Source organism: Triturus cristatus, chromosome 8, assembly GCF_964204655.1.
Source record: "Triturus cristatus chromosome 8, aTriCri1.1, whole genome shotgun sequence".
Taxonomy (NCBI): Eukaryota; Metazoa; Chordata; class Amphibia; order Caudata; family Salamandridae; genus Triturus; species Triturus cristatus.
This window is the reverse complement of record NC_140591.1, coordinates 326,764,784-326,784,665: the sequence shown is the minus strand read 5'-3', so window position 1 is coordinate 326,784,665 and position 19,882 is coordinate 326,764,784. Positions and strand designations below refer to the sequence as shown.

The 19,882-nt window shown below is 42.8% G+C and overlaps 1 protein-coding gene across 1 annotated transcript in view; it reads left to right on the top strand.

Moving 5' to 3' along the window:
* The window catches only part of MTIF3 (mitochondrial translational initiation factor 3), a 156,001-nt gene extending 138,546 nt beyond the window's left edge, over positions 1-17,455 (top strand). The window contains exon 5 of the mRNA XM_085621623.1: positions 16,557-17,455. Coding sequence (XP_085477749.1) covers positions 16,557-16,784 — 228 coding nt within the window. The 3' untranslated portion in view covers positions 16,785-17,455. The remainder of the gene's footprint in view (positions 1-16,556) is intronic.
* Positions 17,456-19,882: the final 2,427 nt, after the last annotated feature.

The following is a 19,882-nucleotide window of genomic DNA, read 5'->3' as shown; positions in this document are numbered from 1 at the left end:
CCAGTCATGATGCTGCTGTCATGGTGACCAATGCAAAAAGAACAACTGATGGACAGAATGCAGAACAATGTTATACATTCACCCAGTACAGAGATCTGGGCCTAAATCCATAGTTTTTATGCTCACCATGCCATTCCAGTTTGGACCCAGCCATATGCAAATCAGTCATGACCCTGCGTCGAATGGGAACCGTCCAGCCCGAACTGCCAGGCCAGATCCTCCCTGGACTGGAAACAAGCATCCTAGGACACGTTTCAGGCTTTCAGCCCTCATCAGCCAGGATAGCTTGACTCCAGTGTCATGGAGAGCACTGGACCAACGTCTGGGCATACCTGTCCCACTCAGGGTGACAAATGCAAAAATAACAATTGATGGACAGAATGCAGAACAATGTCATACATTAACCCCAGTACAAATATCTGGGCCTAAATCCATCAGTTTTATGCTCACCATGCCATTCCAGTTTGGAACCAGCCATATGCAAATCAGTCTTGACCCTGCGCCCAATGGGAACAGTCCAGCCCGAACTCCTATGTCATGGTGACAGCAGCGTTGTGATTGACTTTGGGGAGCCTGGGTGCTGCCGGGAACCAGGAGAACAGCGAGGACGGAGAAGAGGCTGCGGCTGGTGACCAGCAACAACAAGGTAAGTCTTCTTTTTTTTGTTAAACCCAGCCGCCACTGCTCAAATCCACTCCTCAGTTCCCTACTGAACCTGTGAAAGGTTTCTCAGAGGACTGCCTGCTGCTGTGACGTGCTGTGCACTCTACCAGTCTGCTGCTGTACCTGGAAGGACTGCTTTGTTGCCTGTAGCTGCCTTGAACCCTCAGAGGACAGCCCTGCTGTTGAGCCCTGCATCTTGACCTGTCCCCAGGACTAACAGAGGTTCCTCCAAGGGCTAGTTTGCTGGTCTCCTGTTTAGAGTCTCAGGGACATGACAGGCTCCCGGCATCGTGCACCTGGACCCAGCCTGAGTGAGTCCTGAACCCCAAAGGGGTTCCCATCCACTCCTGGACCTTTGGTTGTGGTGCTAAAGGTGCCCAGATGGCCAATTTCCAAAACTGGAGACACAAAAAGGGCTTTGGGAACCAGAAGGAGACCGGTACCAACCTGCTTGCCTATCTGCCTGAGGTGAATCACTGGTCAGATTGACTTTCCGACTTCTGCTACATTCTTCTCCACAGCAGCAAATCTGTTTTATCTGACCTTTGCCAAAGGGGTATCTGACCTCGTGGAACTGTCTTCATATACAGCAGTATGCTTCGTTCCGCTGCAGACTTTCTACTTCCATTTCAACAACTAATTCCGAAGGTAAAGATTTTCACTGCGGCTTCGCTCCACGGCTATCTGACAACGACGCTCCCTCTTTGGAGACTCCTGCAGCCTTGCCCTGCTGAATTTCTACCTTCTCAAAGACTTTATCTTCAAAAATGTCCTAAGTCCCAAGGTAAGCACAGACCGAGCCCAATCCACTACTTGTATGCTACCCGCGTTCCATCGTGGTCAGACGTAACTTTTGCCTTTGCCCCGGTCTAGCGTGACCAGATGTATGCGGCTGGCTCTTTTCACTTTTAGGCGCTATTTTACAATTTATTCTTTAAAAATTCATAACTCCGGGTCTATTTATTGGATGATTGTCATTCTTATCTCATTTTGTTTTATAATCCAAGGTCTATTTTTCTAACCAGCTGTGGATTATTTTTGTGTGGTGTTTTTCACTGTTTTATTGTAACGAGTGTTGCACAAATACTTTACACCTTCCCTCGTAAGTTAAACTTGCCTGCTCTGTGCCAAGTTACCAATGGGTGAGCACAAGTTAATTTAGGGAGTGTATTTGAATTACCCTGACTCGAGCGGTGGTCCCTACTTGAACAGGGTGCATACCTCTGCCAACTACAAACACAATTTCCAACAATACTCATGTTCATGTCAGGGGAGTAGCAGTTCTTTCTGATATGGATTTGGAAATGTCCACAAGAAAATTGCAGAGGACATCAACAAATCATGTATCTTCCTCTACCCCACTTACTAACTTATGCCTATTACCCTCCTTCAACCAGGACTCTCCAGCCATCTCTGTCCCGGGCTTTTCTTTCAATCTGACTCCAGGTGTAATCCATCACCTTGCAGCCAGCCCTGAGGTCTTGAGGGTTCCAGGTGAGGGCTTGTCTGGTGGTGTTTGGTGCAGGCGTGTCAAGGGTATGACTTAACCATCCTCGGCGTCTTTTCATGATTTCCTCATGAGCAGGGAGTAAGAAAGTCTGCTACTATAGGTCGTTGTTGCTGATGGTGTTTGGCCAGTGGATTTGGAGGATTTTCCTCAGACAGCTGTGATGAATGTCTGGACTTTGTTGGTAGTGGTCATTGTTGTCCTCCAAGTTTCTGCTCCATACAGAAGGACCGATTTTTCCTTGGTGTTAAAAAGACTGGTCTTGGTTTGAAGCATTATGTCCTTGGAGCTCCAGATCTTCTTTAGCTGAATGAAGGCAGCCCTTGCTTTGCCAGTTCTTCCCTTGACTTCGGTGTCTTTGCTATCCCGGTTGTCCACCCCACCATAGGAACATTATTTCCACGTTCAAGCAACCCTTACTCTTTTTAAAAATATATATTTTTATTAGGATCCAGATGCTGCAATATCATAGATATAAATTACACTAAACATTCATCATAAATTACACTTAGAAGTCTTCAATACAGGTATAATTTCATATACAATAAATATACAGGGTGTAATATCTTACGCTTATAAAATATCATCAAAGCAAAGGATATTATAAATACTATAAATTAGTTGACTTAAAACCAGATAAAAAGATGGAGATTAGCTCACATAGTACCTACAATAGGATAGGGGGGAGGAGCTTAACCTATTTACTCATTCCCTTTCAAACTTCTCCTACGTCTTCAAATTGGAAATATTGTCCCGAGAGTTTCTCAAATTTCCTGACTCCCCCGGTTCATATTACATATAGCTGTTTACTAGTTCTAACTCGTCTCATTTTTTGTAGCCAATCCTTCATTGAGGGGATTATCTGTGTTCGCCAATTTTGGATTTAGAGAGATCGAGCTACGGCTGTTGCAATATATACACATTTTACCCACTTGTTGGACAAGCCCAGTGCCGGGTCATACCCCAAGACTCTGAGCCAAGTAGTTGGAAACAGATTGACCCTCCAAACACCTACAAGATACTGAAATATTTCAGTCTGGAATCACTGTATTGATGAGCAGTGTCTGATAACATGCATTCAGTTTGCCAGGGAATGCCCTATACACCGGGGGCAATTACCTGGAAGGGTAGGATTAATATATGTTTAAAAGGCTGGGGTTCTATATAAAAGCCATTTAGAAAATAAAGGATCCATCGCCAATTGGCCTCTCTTAACACACTAAAATTTAATATATTGACTTCCTTCCACATTTTGTTTGCCATTTCAAGGCCTTCGTATTTGTTCCATTTTAATCACTTTTTGGGTGGATTCAGGGCCTTTACATACTAAAAGCATTCTTTTCCTTTCCTCTGGTTTTTCAAATCCCCATCGAAACTTAAAGGAGACGCCACCACTCTGCTGCTTAGGATATGGCCAAGATCCAAATCAAATAGAACTTTATTGAGTATTCTAAATGAGCCAGAGAGGAGAAAGTCATCCTGTGTACGCTGTCTTACTTCCCCTAAGTTTTGCAATCTATCTCCTCTGAGGAAGTCCGATATTTTTCAATATCCTGCTTTACCCCACTTTTGAACAATTTCGGGAGAAAGCTTCTCCCTGAGCCCATATCAACAGCAGCCAAGGATGTTGCCGCATTGATCTGGGGAATGGAATATCTCCTAAGGAGATCCCCACGCTTCCGGAAGTGCCACTTCAAGCTCTTATAGCGTACTCTTTTAGGAAGCTTAGTTGTCTTTAGTACATCCCGAATATTAAACTCTTTAAAAAGACCCCTGAGTATCTTTGTGTCAAATCTAGACATATATTGTGCAAAATAGTAATCTCTGAGAATGGGGAGTGCCAGCCCTCCGTTCTCCTGTGGTTCATATAAAGTGCTTAGTGCAATTATGGGTTTTTTTTTTTTTTTTTTGCCAGATAAAAGATAAGAACATGGACTTGACAGCTGTAAAAAATGAGGTGCTTAGGACGCACTAGATAGCTGAGAATAAGAAATTAAATAATGGGAGGGTTGACATTTTAATTAGGGAAACTCTCCCTAGAACAGTCAGAGGGCGAGAGATCCACCATGAGAATAAATGTTGTACCTTTAAGAGAAATTAAGGTCATACAAATCCTCAATCTTAGAAGAGAACCTTATGCCTAAGTATCACTTCGGTTGTGAGTTGACACATACAGCCAAATCTGAAAGTACAACATTGGAAGTGCAACCACAAAGTATTATTTCTGTCTTCCTCTTATTGATTCTAAACCCTCCCAGTGTCTCATATTAAGCGAAAATCTCAAAGAGCTTTTCTTGAGTCTCCTTCCGACTCTCTAAAATTAGCATGATGTCATCAGCATACAATGTTACCTTATCAATTTGTGGGAGTGGAGGCTGGAAACTCTTATTTGCTCACATTGCTCTAGCTAGTGGCTGAATAAAAAAGTCACAACGGAAGGGGACAATGGGCACCCCAGTCTTGTGCCATGCAATACCTTTATTTGCCCCACTTCTACAGAGTTGATGATAACACCAGCTTCGGCTTTACAATACATGTTATATACAAGCTCTGTGATCCGGGATGGAATACAAAAACTGGTCAAGATATAAAATAAAGTTTCCCAGACTACGAGGTCGAAAGCCTTTTCCGCATCTAGCAGAAATGGTAGGGCTTGTATATTATTCACAGCAAAGTAATCCAAAGCTTCCGCCAGATAGTGTTTGTCCCGAGCTGTCTACCTACCGAGAAGCCATTCTGATCTAAGTGGATCAAGCCTGCGACTTTTGAGTTAAATCTATTTGCGAGCAGGGTCGTAACTATTTTATAATCTGTATTTAATAATGTGATAGGGCGGTACCAATTAGGATGTCCAGCCTCCTTATCTTTCTTCAGGAAGCTCACAACATTTCCTTTGAAGAAAGAAGGTGGTATATCATCTCCCTGTAGCATTCTATTAGCTAGAGATAAAAGGTGGTTAACTAAAGCGTCTAAAAAAAGGTTTAAAAAAATTCTTCAGGAAATCCATCCGGGCCACAAGCTTTCCCATTCAGAAGATTCGTAATGACCTCTATCAGTTCCTTTTTAGAGAAGGGTCGAGTCATATCAGTGTGGCAAAGAGCACGACCCCGACCGAGACGCCATCCACCCAGTAAGCACTGACTGTGTGTCCTACTCCCTGTCCCCTCTTTACCTTCAGCACCCTGTCTCCCGGGAAGAAAAAGCAGCTTTCAGAAGCACCGGAGAACCAGAGGAGTACAGTTTCTTTAACTGGGATGAACTCGACGCCGCACACGCCCCCATTGATGACGACGAGGAGAGGGAGCGGACATATCCCGGAAGCCGAGCAGAAGAGCTGCCAGCGAGGAGCGGAGAGAGAGAGGAGAGAATCGAGTGGAGAACGCGGAGGGAAAGACGGAGGACGAGATCGCCAGACATCGAGCAGCGGTGCCGGTAGAAGAGCCAGGATGCCAACGACCCGGTGACTCGCCCCGCCACGTTTCCGGAGAAGCGTGGCACCAGCAGGTACGGGCTCGTATCGCGGGTTGGGCGGGACGCCATAGTTTGCCTAGAACCTAGGAGCCGTACCCCTCACCGTACCCTTTCCTCACAACCCTCGTCACTTAGGATAAGAGTACTGAGCACGGTGCAATTCCTCCACTCCCTGGCCCCTGTTACGTGATTCCGTTTGAGCACTACACTGACCCTCATCTCCCTTCTGTCCCTTTTTGCCCCCCCCCCCCCACCTCGTCCATTGAACCGGAGAGCCGCCCCTTCCCGGAGAACACGACACCCTGGAGCGGAGTAGGAGAGGGAAGACGCCTACGATCTGTCGCCCGGCCAAAGACCCCGACGAGGAGAGCACTCTACCCTATTACCGCCCAACGATACAAAGGAAGAGAGTACATAGACCTAATAAAACCTCACTAGAACCCCCACCTGCCTCCGAGCCTCTTTACGTCCCGCAACAATCAGCTCCCTCTTCTGTAGTTAAGGCTGGAATATCACAATCTGTTAAACATCTTTCTAAAGAGATTCTATCAAGTGACTGATTTTGTGAATACATATGTCTATAATGGTTTAACATGATTTCACCCACTTTCTCTGAATCCCTACTTGTTATTCCAGCGATAGGACATTTCAGGATATCTATCCGATTCTTGGCTGCTTGTTCCCATGCCTGCCATGCTAAACATTTGCCAGTAAATTTATTTTCTTCATACACTTTTTGAGAGGGAATCTGACTCAATGCGGCACATTTAGCATAGTATGATTCACTCATTGCCTATCTGGCAGCGTTGAACACTTTTTTTTGTTAGCCCTAGAAACCCTTAAATGGGTTTAAGGGTTTGATGGGTAGGTTGTCTTTGTCATTGAGAAGTGTACCTGAGAATTTAATGCTTAGCATAAACAAAAACCTTTACAAGATCAGTGTGTGTGCGTTGCCAATTAAGATCAGGAGTGTCTGCAATTTTTTTTTATCCTGGTGCCGTCTCAATATGCTATTTACAAAGTTGTGCATGAGAAACAAAATGAGCATAGAAAGGCCCGTAGGTGCACCAATGCAACCTTGCACAAAAGGAACAAACTTGTTTTGCAGAAGCCCTCTGGGCTCTGCCTGTGTCGCGAAAACTTTCTTTCTAACAATACCTTTGTTTCAACAGTTTTTTCCTATGCTGCAGCTTCCCTACACATGCTTTGGACTCCGTGTCATCTGATTTAAAAAAAGAAAATACTGGTTCTTCTACTTGCATGTTTTAGAAGGTGACCATCACCAGTTTTAGCCTCATTAACCTTATGTACACTTTTTAAACATCTGTGATTCTTTTTAGCCAGGGCTTTTGTTCTACCAGACATTTGACTTCTTTAGAGCTTGCCAGGAATTGGTTCTGTGCCTGGGACCTCAGTGAGGTGTAATCATCAGCTGTCACAGATTTATCAACAGTCCGCCTGGACCCAGTCTCTACATTAACATCAATGTTTGGTGAGTGATGAGTCGTATGTCGAAAGTGAGAGGAATCTTGATCTCCTCTTGTAAAGGTGACATCTTTGACATGACGTCGTTTGTCAGCATATATTTTTATCTTTTGTTTGTGACCAAAGTCCTTAGTATGAATGTCTTTCTCAGTCTTCTATCTGAGGTTGGTCCATGGGGCAGCTTGATAGTCATGGCTCTTCCAAACATTAGAGTTGCAGTGCTTTCCCCTGTTGTTGAGTGAGGGGTCGAAATGTAAGCTCGAAGAGTTGTGTTCAAAACAACTTTAAGGTTGAGCTTCTCCAATGCAGCACACTGAATAGCTTTCTTTAGAGTACTCATAAACCGTTACACCAGGCCATTGGCCTTGGGCCAAATAGGAGTGCTTTTTTGATGCTTTATATTGAGGTGATTTAGAAAGGCTTTGAATTCTCAACTATTAGAGGGTGGGCCGTTTTTAAATTTTAAGATTGCAGGTACACCCCGTGTTGCAAAGATGCCATCCAATCTTTGAATTACCTTTACATGTGTATTGGATGAAAGGTGTTATACAAATCGAAAACGGGAGCAGTCATCAACAATGGCTAGAAGATGATGTCCCTTCTCAAGAGGACCAAAGAAATCAACAGCAATTCTCTCCCAGGCACGATGTGGCAATTCTGGCATGTTCAAAGGGTGCTGAATAACTTGAGATGAAAGAAAGTTGCATACAGGACAGGTCTTTAACTCTTATGTGTCCCTTTCATTGAGATAAGAAAACCAGACTCTGTCGTAGAGAGCTCTGTTTGTGGGAACTATTCCATGATGTGCCTCATTGGTGACGTCGATCACTTGTTGTCGTAGCATGGACTCTCTGGGGTAACAACTCCTGTACCTCACAGGATGAGGCCTTCTCGAGTTACTGATAGTTCACCTCTTATATTTTTTAACATTAAATACTCACTGTCTTTAGCAAGGGGCCTAGTGTGCTGTTTTACCGATTGGTGAGCAATAATGTCTTTTAACTGCAACATGTCACTATCTTGGCTTGTGGCAGTGACACTCTGTTCTAAAGAGGCAGATGGTGTGCTTGATTTTACAATAAAATTGATGTAGACCTCTGCAGTCTTAGATGGGGTACTAGGGCACTACAATGGTGCTCTTGAAAAATTATTAGCAGGATTCTGATCTTTCCCTGGGCGATGAAGTATTGTATTCTTGTAACCTCAAACCCCGATGTTCAATTTGAGGAGGCATTTTGGCTTTGGGATTGCCAAATATCCTCAACAGTGCTTGATGATCAGTCACTATTGTGAATAGCTTTCCATATAAGAACACATGGAAATATTCACAAGCCCGGTCCACTGCCAAACTTTCTTTCTCAGGTTGTGAATAAGCACGTTCCATTTGTGATAGGCTTTTATTGGCGTATGCCACGATATCTCTCCTGGCATTTGGCTGTCCGCTTTGCAAGGATGGCGCCTAACCCAACAGGGCTAGCGTCAACTGCAACCTCTGAATGAAGTTTGGGATCAAATTAGGCCATTTGATTGGCATTCTTGATGGCTTGCTTGATTTTTTTAGTAAGCTCTTTTCAAATTCATATAACTAATGAAATTACACATTCATTTTCTTCAGTTCTTGTAACGCTTCAATGACCGTAGCAATGTCTTGAGTGTATCTACATCAGTAACTGGCCATTCCAAGGAATGATTGTAGCATAGAATTTGCAGTAGATAACGCCTGCATTTTAGATGGATCATATTTCATAGCCCCATCAGAAAAGACATGGCCAAAGAAATTCAAGCTTTTCTTGTGCAATTCACATTTGTCAGCATTCAGAGTTAAGCCTGCATCATTCAGCAAACAACCTACTTGCTTGAGAGCTTTGTCATGCTCTTTCTGAGTGGTTCCAAAAACCAATATGTTATCACTATAGTTAAATGCATTTACTACTGGCTGAATGAAACGTCGAATGACGTCTTAGAAAAGTTCTCCAGCAGAGGATACACCAAAACTCAATCACTTATAGTGAAATAGATCAATATGCATAGAAAAGGTTGTAATGTACCTGAATTTTTCTTCAATTTACAATTGGTAGTATCCTTTATTTACTTCGAGTCGAGAGAAGAACTCCGCTCCCTTTAATAGAGTTATCATATCCGCAATGTATGTCCCTTGATGTCTCTCTCGCTCAATCACGTTATTGGCCTGACGCTTGTAAACGCATATGCGTACAGCTTCTCCACTGTCTCTTTTTGGCATTACTACAATAATGAGAGAAACCCATGGTGTTGCACCAGTAGAGCGTCAATTATGTTGTGTTTAAGCAACACAATAAGTTCCTCTTCAACAGCTTTTTGCAAGTGAAATACAATTTGTCTGTGTCTATGAGCAACAGTACGAATATCCTCTTATTTATTTATTTATTTTTTTTTTAAACCTTTATTCGTGCATATTAAAAGAACAAATACGGGCCTACAACCTTCAGGCCGGCCACGATACGGTTAAGCACTGATACAAACATTACGGCCCCTGTGCTTCAACGGTCAAGGTTAGCAACGATTTATGAAACATACACTGGAGAGATCCTTGACCCCAGGGAAAGGAGAAGTGAAGGTTAATTTTAAAGTTTTCAAAATAAGTTTATCAGGGAAATAGTCAGTGAAGAATAAGAACCAAGGAGATTCGAGTCCGCACGATATCTTCACCACACGGGAGAGCAGCAGCATCATTAAAACAGCAATGGAAGTAAAATCGCAGGCAGTGAGGCAATGCAGTTATATAACAGGATAGTCACATGAGCAATTACGCACCCCTCCAGTGCCGCCCCCACTCAGTCAACCCCCCACCCGGACCCAGAATCGAAACAAGTATAGCGCAGAAACATAAAGAGAAAAAAGGCCCATAGAACTAATTGGAAACAGTAAGTTACCCCCCCACCCTACACCAATGCGGAGGCTACGGCCTTCCCCCCCCCCCAGCATAGTGCCTGTCGCCCAATAAACCCAAAATATAGACAAGAAAGAGAGTAAGAATAAAGTAAAGAAAGATAAGAAAACAGTACACCTATGTTAAAGGGGGTGAGAAAAGAATAGGACTATTCTAATCTAAGCTCCCGAAAAGAAGAAAGTGGGGAGGAGCCTACGTATCATCAGAGCGCCCTAAACCATCGGCCATCTTTGGCTTCCACACACTGAGAACCCACTACCCCAAAAGCGGTCGTGTGAAAATGAATTGTCACAACAATTTAGATGAAGGAAGACAAATCGCGACGAATGCGCACAAAGTACACATACAGTTCCAGTCCCAGTCCAGCCCCTCCGTGAAACCATGGCGATATTAATCAGTCTAGCCCTGGCCCGATCGCGGGCTTGAGATTAAGCCAGCCCCTACATGAAGGCCCCGCATCCCGTGCAGACAAAGACAATATGGCCGTTTGGGAGAAGATGGTGAAGTAGAATCCCAAAATGGCCGCCGACCATCTGTAGAGGTCCCTTTGTGCACCACAGAAAGTCCAGACATGGCATGTAGAGTACAGGAGTTCCACAGAAAAGAAGCAGTAGGCCACCGTGAACGATTCCTCGAGGATGTTAGGTGTTGCTCAGCTGGATACTCTTGCAGACGCGGTGAGGCAGGCAACAATGAAGCAGGCAGCAATGAACGGGGAAACAAAGTATCCGCTGTTAAGCTGGAGAGCAATTGATCCTGGGTGCCGGGAAAGCCAGATGCAGGCACCAGTGTAGCACGATCACACACAGCCGTTGCGTCCCCGCAAGAGGACAAAAGCACTGGCAGACCCACGCCGTGTTGATGACAGACGGAGTGCTCACGGCCCGCAGCCAACCACAGGGAGTCAAACTGCTCACTCAGCGCCTGAAAGCGAGCAAACATTTGTAAACGAAAGTCCCGCAGGACGGCCAGTACGGAGCCGCATGTCAGCGGAAGCTGCACCCCCACATCGGCAGCAATCCGGGACGGCACTGTGGAGCTGGTGTCTGGTGGAGGGAGGGCGAAGCGGGCAGCGGGCAAGACCGGAGTATCACCCCCCGGCCGCGAGCAGGCAAACAACGCCATGTTTTACCGCCGGACGGTACAATGGCCAGGGGGGGGGGGTCGTAGCAAGGAGTCAGTTCCCCTCAGGTCTGCGCCGCAACTGGGAAAGCCAACAGTCGCCTCCCTTCCCTCGGGTTCTCTTTGCAGCCGACTAGGCAATAGAAGAAGGGGGTCGGCAGCCTCCCACAGCGCGGTCCACAGATCGGGGCAGGAGACCCGCCTCACCGGGGCTTACCTTACAGCCCCAGCCCTTCAGGCGCAGGGTGGAGGAGGTGTCTGGCCGTCCCTCCCCAGGCTCATCTGGCGACAGTCCGTGGTGTTAGGTGAGGTCGGGACCGCGGGGCTCGGATTTGCGCTAGCGGGTCCGGGGACTGCGGAGCTTCCCGGGGGCCGGCAAAGGCCACAATGGAGCAGGGGTCCAGGGCGGAGAACAAAAGCACCAAGAACTCCGGCATCCGGGCGGGCGGGCTGAGACTTCGGGGAAGTGGCGGCGTGGACAGCGCGTCGTCGTACACGTTTCACCTCGAGAATCGGCAAGGATAGGAATCAGGATAATAGTCCGGGGCCAAGGGCCGACGGAGCCGGGCGCTCAAGCGTCTGCTCCGGTCGCCATCTTGGCTCCTCCCCCCGAATATCCTCATTTTTATGTAACTTTTCCTTCATTATTTTGAGTTTTCCTAACCAATGAAATAATGAAGAAAATTGTCTTCCAATTTCATGATGAGCATTCATATTGTAGTTCACTTATATCAGTCCCATATCAGCAGCAGTGTTCAAACTGAGCAAACCGGCACTTGAAGCTATTCATTGAATTACATGAATGGGCGCATGTACCACTGTTTTCTTATATTTCATCAACCAACATTGACTTTTTAAGGGCGTTGTGGCAGCCTGTGTGTACACTTTCGTTTTTGACTTCAAAAGTATTGGTAACCAAAACAATTCCTGATACTTCTCCTCAGGCATGTTATATATCAATGCACTGCTGTCAATTATCAATGGTAACGAACACCCATTTATCTTTAGGGTAATCTTTGGACAATGTTTGAATGTCTTTGATGCTTCTTCACTTTGAATTTTTCCTCTCATTCGACTAGTCCCACATGCGCATGCCTTTTCTGAAGTGAGCATCAACATGGCACAGTTGTCATTGTCATTTTCACTGGAAATTGATGCTGAGGAGTTCTTTGTCGATGATTTAGATGATGATTGGTTGCGTTTGGTGTTGATTTGCCTCGGTTAGTCTCACAGCTTGACCTTGTGGGAGCATGTAGAACGACACTGAGGTTGCGCTCGGTTGGCCATTTTGTCTTCACGCTGTGATGCACTTACTTTTCTCTTCGCCTTGCAAGTCATCACAAAATGGTTCACTTTACCACAGCTTATCACATGTTTGTCCAATGGCTGGACATTTCCCTTTGTGTGAATGACAGTCCACATCTGTAACATGTTTTCTTTTTCTGTGGAGATATCACTTTGTGTCTCTCTGCCTTCTACTTTGGCTTATTTTTTCATGCTCATGACTGATGCACTCCGGCCTCCATGAGAGTCACTTGACGATGAGCACTCTCTTCAGCACGAGCAGCCTTGAAGACTTGTTCTAAGCTAAGAGTTTCCTTCAACATTCATCCTCTGAAAAAATCTAACAGACATCCATCGATAACTCTAAGGCCGGTAGCTTCCTCATCATTAAATTAATTGAATTTACAGTGCTTCACCAGAACATCCAGTCTCTCAACAAATTTGATGGTTTTACCTGGTCTGTGGGGTTCTTGATTGAATATGCATCTTTCGTAATCTAAATTTGGCACTGGATTAAACTTGACATACAAAGCTGTTTTGATGTGAGCGTACGTCAGCTGACCTTTTTGTGGTATATTTTTTATGGCTTCTTTCACTCCTTGACCAGCCATAATCCTCAGATACTGTATAATCGTTTTATTGTCATTTTCATCTATTTCATTTATGAAACCTTCATGAATCATGAATTTTAAAGTTGGTTTTATAGAATTATATTATCGATAACCGATTCTGATCGGGTATTGGTACTGATAATCATTTTGTTATGTCAAAATGTTTTAACCCATGTGTGTACAGGCTTTTATGGTCTTTTCGAAGCAGTAATACTTCTATAAAGTCTGTTATTCAAGTTATCTTAAAATCTGTATTAATGCACTTTGTATGTTTAGCACTTTAGTCCTAGTATTGTACCCCTTGCTTGTTTTTTAATCTATTGATTGCAGTAACCAGGAAAAATAGATACAACCTTCATGCACTTTAATTTATTGGCACTATATTATTTGCGCAATACGGATTTTGTGGAATTGGATTTCATGAGCTTTTGTTTGTATATTTTTAACTCCCGATTACTGTTATATCTAGGCCAAAAAATATGTATAAATCCCACCATAGATTGCCGCGACCATTCTAGGTTTTTGTTTATGGTTGTGTCATTATGTTTTTTAATTTTGAGCCGTTATGATATCAGAGAGCTACTGCATGCAAAACTTCGATGTAAGCAAGAGTGATGTATTGTACAGCAAGATGACAATGAATGTATTTTAACCTGTGTTTTTATGTGCAAATGTTTATCGCGTATGGCCGAAATAATGTATTCTGTCTATCTGTGAAATCTTCAGAACTCTCTATCCATGCAGTCCATCTATTGCCATTATTGAGTTTTTTGACAGTATCAAGTACTGATGGCTGGTTTAAGAATCCTTCAAATTATAATCAAACTTTCGTAATTCACTTTTTCAAGAATGTTGAAAAAATATTCATGTGACCATGAAGGGGTTGATTTTCTTATTTAATTGCTTCTTATTGTCATGAAGAAAAATTATATTGCAATTCCTGTGGTTTTGTCCCACAAATATTCACCAAAATAATAATTGCTAAAAACAAATAACAATCCTCAATGCATTTCGGACTATGGGTCCTTCATCAGAATACTGTGAAACAAAGAAGAAAGCATGTTCAACTATTCATATATTAACAAAAATCTAGGTAATCACATTTCTTTTGACATTGTAAGATACATGATGTGCTATCTATACATATAATCAAAAAACTGATCATATGAAAATGTCACACAAAATGTACATTTTTGAAATTCCTATGTCCATAAATTACTGCATGTTCCTTGCCACAATCTTTATTAACTGAGTCAAAAAGTTGTTCGTCACTAATAAGTGCATTGCATCGGTAGGAATTAGGCCTGACTTTGCTTAAAAGGTATTGGAAACTACAAACTTTTCATATGTTGCTTGTTAGACAATCCTGGTAACATGCGCATTATAAATGGAAATTATTCTAGGTCCTAAAATTGACTCCGGCATAACCCACTTCCTAAGCGTGTCTTCAAGTTTATCACAGATCCTCAAACTTCCTGAAATGCATGCATTAAATTATCCCCTAAATGACTACTGTCTAGCTGTTCCGCGGTAATCGCTGAAAACAACTCTTAACAGCTTCCTAAGAAAACAGCGCACTTGGCAAGAAAAAGACAAAGCGGCCCTGCATCACGAACACCTGATGGCGACACTTCAACTTCTGATGAGGATGGTAGTAGAAGGGGGATCCCCAAGTTTCAGAACACATAAATACATGCAGCAAGCAGCGAAGAAGAAGCATCAAAAGCATCAACTTCAACAGGTTCTAAAACGAGGGATGTACCTTTTATTACAAGCAAGCCCTGCTGAAAATGAAAGATCAGGAGGTGACATGGGACAAAAAGAAACAAGCAAAGGGACCAGGAGTCAAACAAAAAGTTAAAAATGGACATGCTAGTCATCAACATATCTCAAAAAACAATCACTGCTTTCCAATTGGATATACTCCAAAGAGGTACATCCTTTGTCCCAGCACATTGCTCTAATGAGCCAGAGGCTGAAAGGAATGTGTTTACATTTCTACAAATCCTTAAACTCTGCCACCATTTTGAAAATGTCATAGGAGAACAACCATCAAAGAAAAAAGCAGCCATTTATATATTGATGGAAAGTAATGGTCTCTCAGGCGCTTCTTATGGATCTTGCTCACGCAAAGCTTCCCTAGTGCCTTATGACCTGCTGACTACAGGGTCAGCCTTAATAACTTTTGGAGCTTGGACCTCACCCTGGCTCTCCATTAGAGCTCTTTATTTGATGGCAGTCTAGGGTGTTGTTCTGAGCTCGTATGCGGCAGCTTTGGTAGTGGGCCGCTTCGTCTGTGGACAGCTCTGCCCGCACAACCCCCTAAACCTCCTTCTGGGACCACTACGCAGCACATTGTGGCGCCATGACTCGTTAATGGTTTCAGTAAGTAAATCAACCTTGTATACTACTTAGTCCATGAAAGCAGATAACTATATGATATTTGGTTGGCTTGGTGCTTAAATGTTTCTTCACAATCACCTGGTTAATCTCTGTTTCATAGCACAAGCATTTCAGTTTAATCTGTACTGAAGTATATCTGGGTGCTGCTTTCATAACCTGGCTGCATCTGCCTTCAGCATTCTTCTTTGTATAGCATACGGCATTAATTTGCATGATGTGCAGTACCTTTCTTTACTACCGTTTCATTCAGTCCCTGGCCACCGAGGTGTAGACTTTCAGTGTCGCTTTCTTCATCTTCAGCCGTTTTACACAGGCTGACGTTGCGCGGAGACTCCACTAGTGCCATTGTTGATTCTGCACTATCACTGTGGCGCACGTAAAATGCACAAGCAGTTTGCTGGACCTCGGTAAGCGCTTTGGAAGAGCGCTTTCAATGTAAGGGCTTCATATTCCCCATCTTGACGCCAGTTGTAGCTTCCTACCATCCCAGGTACTCGCAATAACTACGCCACACACCGATAGTAAATTTACACATCTTTTTATTCCACTGCGTGTAAGTCAGAACTCAACATTCTAAGCCTTCCTTCGACTCATCTATCCAACGCTTACGTCACAGGCCTATGGTGTACAGTGGGAACCAAAAGAGTTCCAGCGTTTTATGTTTAAAGGGCACTACACTGATCACCATATCATTTGGATGTGTCCTACATGTCATGTTCCTATTGGTAACTTGCTGTCTTTCTTAACTGCATGTATTGCTGTATATGGCCTTGATTTCATTTAAAAGACTCAAAAAATGCTCAATATAAATATATGTATATTTTTTAAAGAGAAAGTATTTAACTTTTTTTTTTTAGCCTTTTCAAAAACACTGCACCAAAAAAAAAAATCACTGGTGTCATTTTTATTAAGACCAGTCTGCGAACATAAATTGATGTGGGTGGTAAATGCAACTGCTGGGTTCAAAGTGACAGTGGATTGTGCTGAACAAGGCACGCAAGACAATTGTATTAGTTAAATATTACTTAAATTTGAAGATTTCAGAAGTAACCTGAACAATTTTGGTTGTCTTTTTTTGCAGGCCGTTCTTGAGCAAATTGTTGAGTCTATGCTTGGAAATGCTGTTTGTGTGTACAAGCCGAAATTGATAAAAGATGGAAGAGCTGCTATGTGTGTTTTGAGGCCCATGTCCGAAAAAGAATTACGTGAATACAAGCAGAACCAGAGAGAAACACAAGAAGGCACTGAAATTTCCAACGAGCAAAGTAACCAGGCTGAGCCCTTGCAACCGAGCAAGTCCCCTCAATGATGTTCGTTTAACGGAAATCAAAGTGTCTTGTAAAGGCTAACACGTTTCCTGGAAATGTGGTCCCATGTTTGTAAATCTATGTTATATGTCGCATAGTTAATTGCAATGACTTCAAACCTGGCAAATGGATGGTATTTGAGAATTTTGTTTTAACAGCTGAACAAGATTCAACAAAAAAGGTTTGCTTTGAAAGAAAAAACATTGCTTCCTGGAAGTAACAAGCACTGGCAAAGCCAATGGTTTTTGCCTTGGGAAGCCACCGTGATGGCTGATTATGACATTTATAAAAAAAAAATTGTTGCTCACAAAACAGAAAAGGAAAAACTGAAAACATGTTGTTGTCTAAACGCAAAGGACACATGCTTAAAGTATAAATGCTACATTTAAAAATAAATTGACCATAACATATAATTTTCATAGAACAATACTGCTACTTCCTAGCGGGTAGAAGTACTTAGAGCAGCTTTAGAAACTTCTTAATGTTTTTATTGGGCATTAGAGCAATTATATGATTCTCACTGCCACAATGTAAAGGTGCAATTTGCCTTGAATTACAATAAACTAAATTACAATAATCTAAATAACTAATATGAATTTATGTGATGTTAAGAAACATTTTGCTGTCCGTTATGTATATCTTAAATGTTTCAGTAAATGTTTGTTTTCCAAGAGCCTCCTCTAGTAATAACATATTTTTTAAATAACATAAATTTAAAAACAAAATGTGACTAAATTTTTTTTAAATGATAATGAATGAAAAGAAAGAAGCACTGACAAAGTAAAGTATAAATGTGTCTTCCCTTACGCTGAAGTGCACTTCTTTTTAGACAAATGTGCACTTATAATTATGAAAAGTAAGTGGCACCACTCACAGTGCAAGAGAACCAGATGTTGATCTGGGCTGACCCCTTACCCCATGCTTCTTCTTTGAAGGGCAGAAATAAAATGTGAACATCAGTCGAACAGACCAATGGATGAAGAGGGCTGACCCAAAGTCCCTACTTATATGCATGTGTAAATATCTTTATTTATTATTTGATTCTGATCATAGAGGCAGGTAAATAGTCCTTCTACATCAAAACCTGTCAAAGCCAGACCTAAAAATGGCTTGAGACACAGACACAGAACTTTAGAGACTGCGCTCACGCGTGTAAGCAAGGGAGGGGCAGAGCGCCCCAGGCAGCACGAGTTTTGAGGGCAGCGTCCTCCCACCGCTCTTACCTGCAGTCTCGAAGCGGATACTTCCCCCCTCCCCCCTCCCACCCTGCTGCTCTTCACTCCGACCGCTGCGGGCGGCAAACTCGGGGACCGACACGTGCGTCCAAAGGGCTAGCTACGTCACGCTGCCCCTTAGCCCCCTGGGGCTGAAACATTGACTGGACCGCTGCAGAAGGCTTTATTTCAGAGCTTTTCGTCTATTTCATTGTTAGCACATCTTTTTTAAATTGTGCTACCTAATTCTTTACAAACACTGCAATGTTGTACTACAATTTTATTGCACACACAAAATTACACAATGTCTCATTAATCAGCAGTGCTTTGTTGTGTAATTCTGTTGCTCCATCTGGGCACCTCTTGAAGGTGATCACACCTGTATGGACTTCTAAAGGGCAAACTGACCCAGCTAAATGAAACCTGGCAAACGTATGCCTATAGCTCTGGTTTTTCGTAGTAAGATTAATGGCCGATTCTCTTAGTGTTACAGATCAGGAGCCACGACCAATCATTGGCTAATAGTTAATAAATGTCTCGAAAAACAATGATCCATTCAACAAAATTCACATCAGCATTAGTTACCTTCACACGCTAAATAGTTGAAATATGACCATCAGCAGCAGTTTGTGCAAAACAAATGAAACCTGAAAAGGCAGTGACATCATTCAGCGCACACAGTCATTTACACTCCATGTATTATTCAGAGGTGTGCGATGTAAAGCCTCATTCATATGGGCTGTACAAACAGCAAATGAAGGCAGAATCACCCAGGCCACCTGCTTGGTTTTGGACAATGTTAGGTGATGGGTGGACTGTGTGTACCCAGCCTGCACACTGTGTGCCTGATGCTATCGTAAGTCGATCCACAAAAGGCATTTTGTTGCAGTTCATGTAATTTCTTAGATGGTAAAATGTTTACAAGCAACAAATCTGGCCGTCACATGCTGTTCTTTCCTAACAACCTGGTGGCATTAAGAGGAAACACGAGCTCAAGAAAATGGGAAAGAGGCCTTGACCTTCCACCAAGTTTACATTGTATTTAAAGACATATTACCATGGAGGAAGAATAACTCCATCATCTAATCTTGGTGGTTAAACCACTCCCACTGATTATCTACTTTCTTTGCTAGTAGGGAGTGCATTTTACAAAAATACACAACAGACAAAACAGATTAGCACCTACAATATGGATAATACACACATTTATAAATTGAGCAAATTACTCAATGGAACACTCTGCCTTCCTATCCTGAGCATAGGGAAGTAGCCATGTTCAACTTTTGTAAAAATTGGGTTGGGGACAAAGGAAACCCATGCAGCAAATGTGATCTCATCCTTGTTTAAGAAAAGATGTGCTGAGAATGTAACTCTAGAAATGTGCCTTACACGTCACCTTGAACTTGCTTACGAATGATGCTCAGTTTCTCATCAGAGGATTATAGCTGTGCACAGACTCAAGCAGGGTTTCCAGTACAAGTGAAACCAAAGTGACGCTTAAATTATTCAAAACTGTTTTTAGACACATTCTAGGTGAAACAAATCCATCCACTGTGCCTTCTCTTTAGGTCTGCTACAGTGCCTCTGTTTTGACACTGTGATCACTGACCAGAAGTGACAACAAGTTGTCGACTGTCTAAAGGGGTATGGCGATTAATGAATAATACTACAATAATGGAAACAAACCACCTTAAAGAGGCTCATTGAAAATTCCATGATTTTATACTGAATTACTTTTTTCCTCCTGAATATATTTTTATTAGAGCATGTGTATTTTATGCTTTTCAAATTTCTGTCACAGAGTATTGAAAGTGCATACTAAGGAGAGGACAAAGGGAGTCATTCACAGTTTAGTGGCAGAGCAGGATCCCTGCCACAAATTGGCA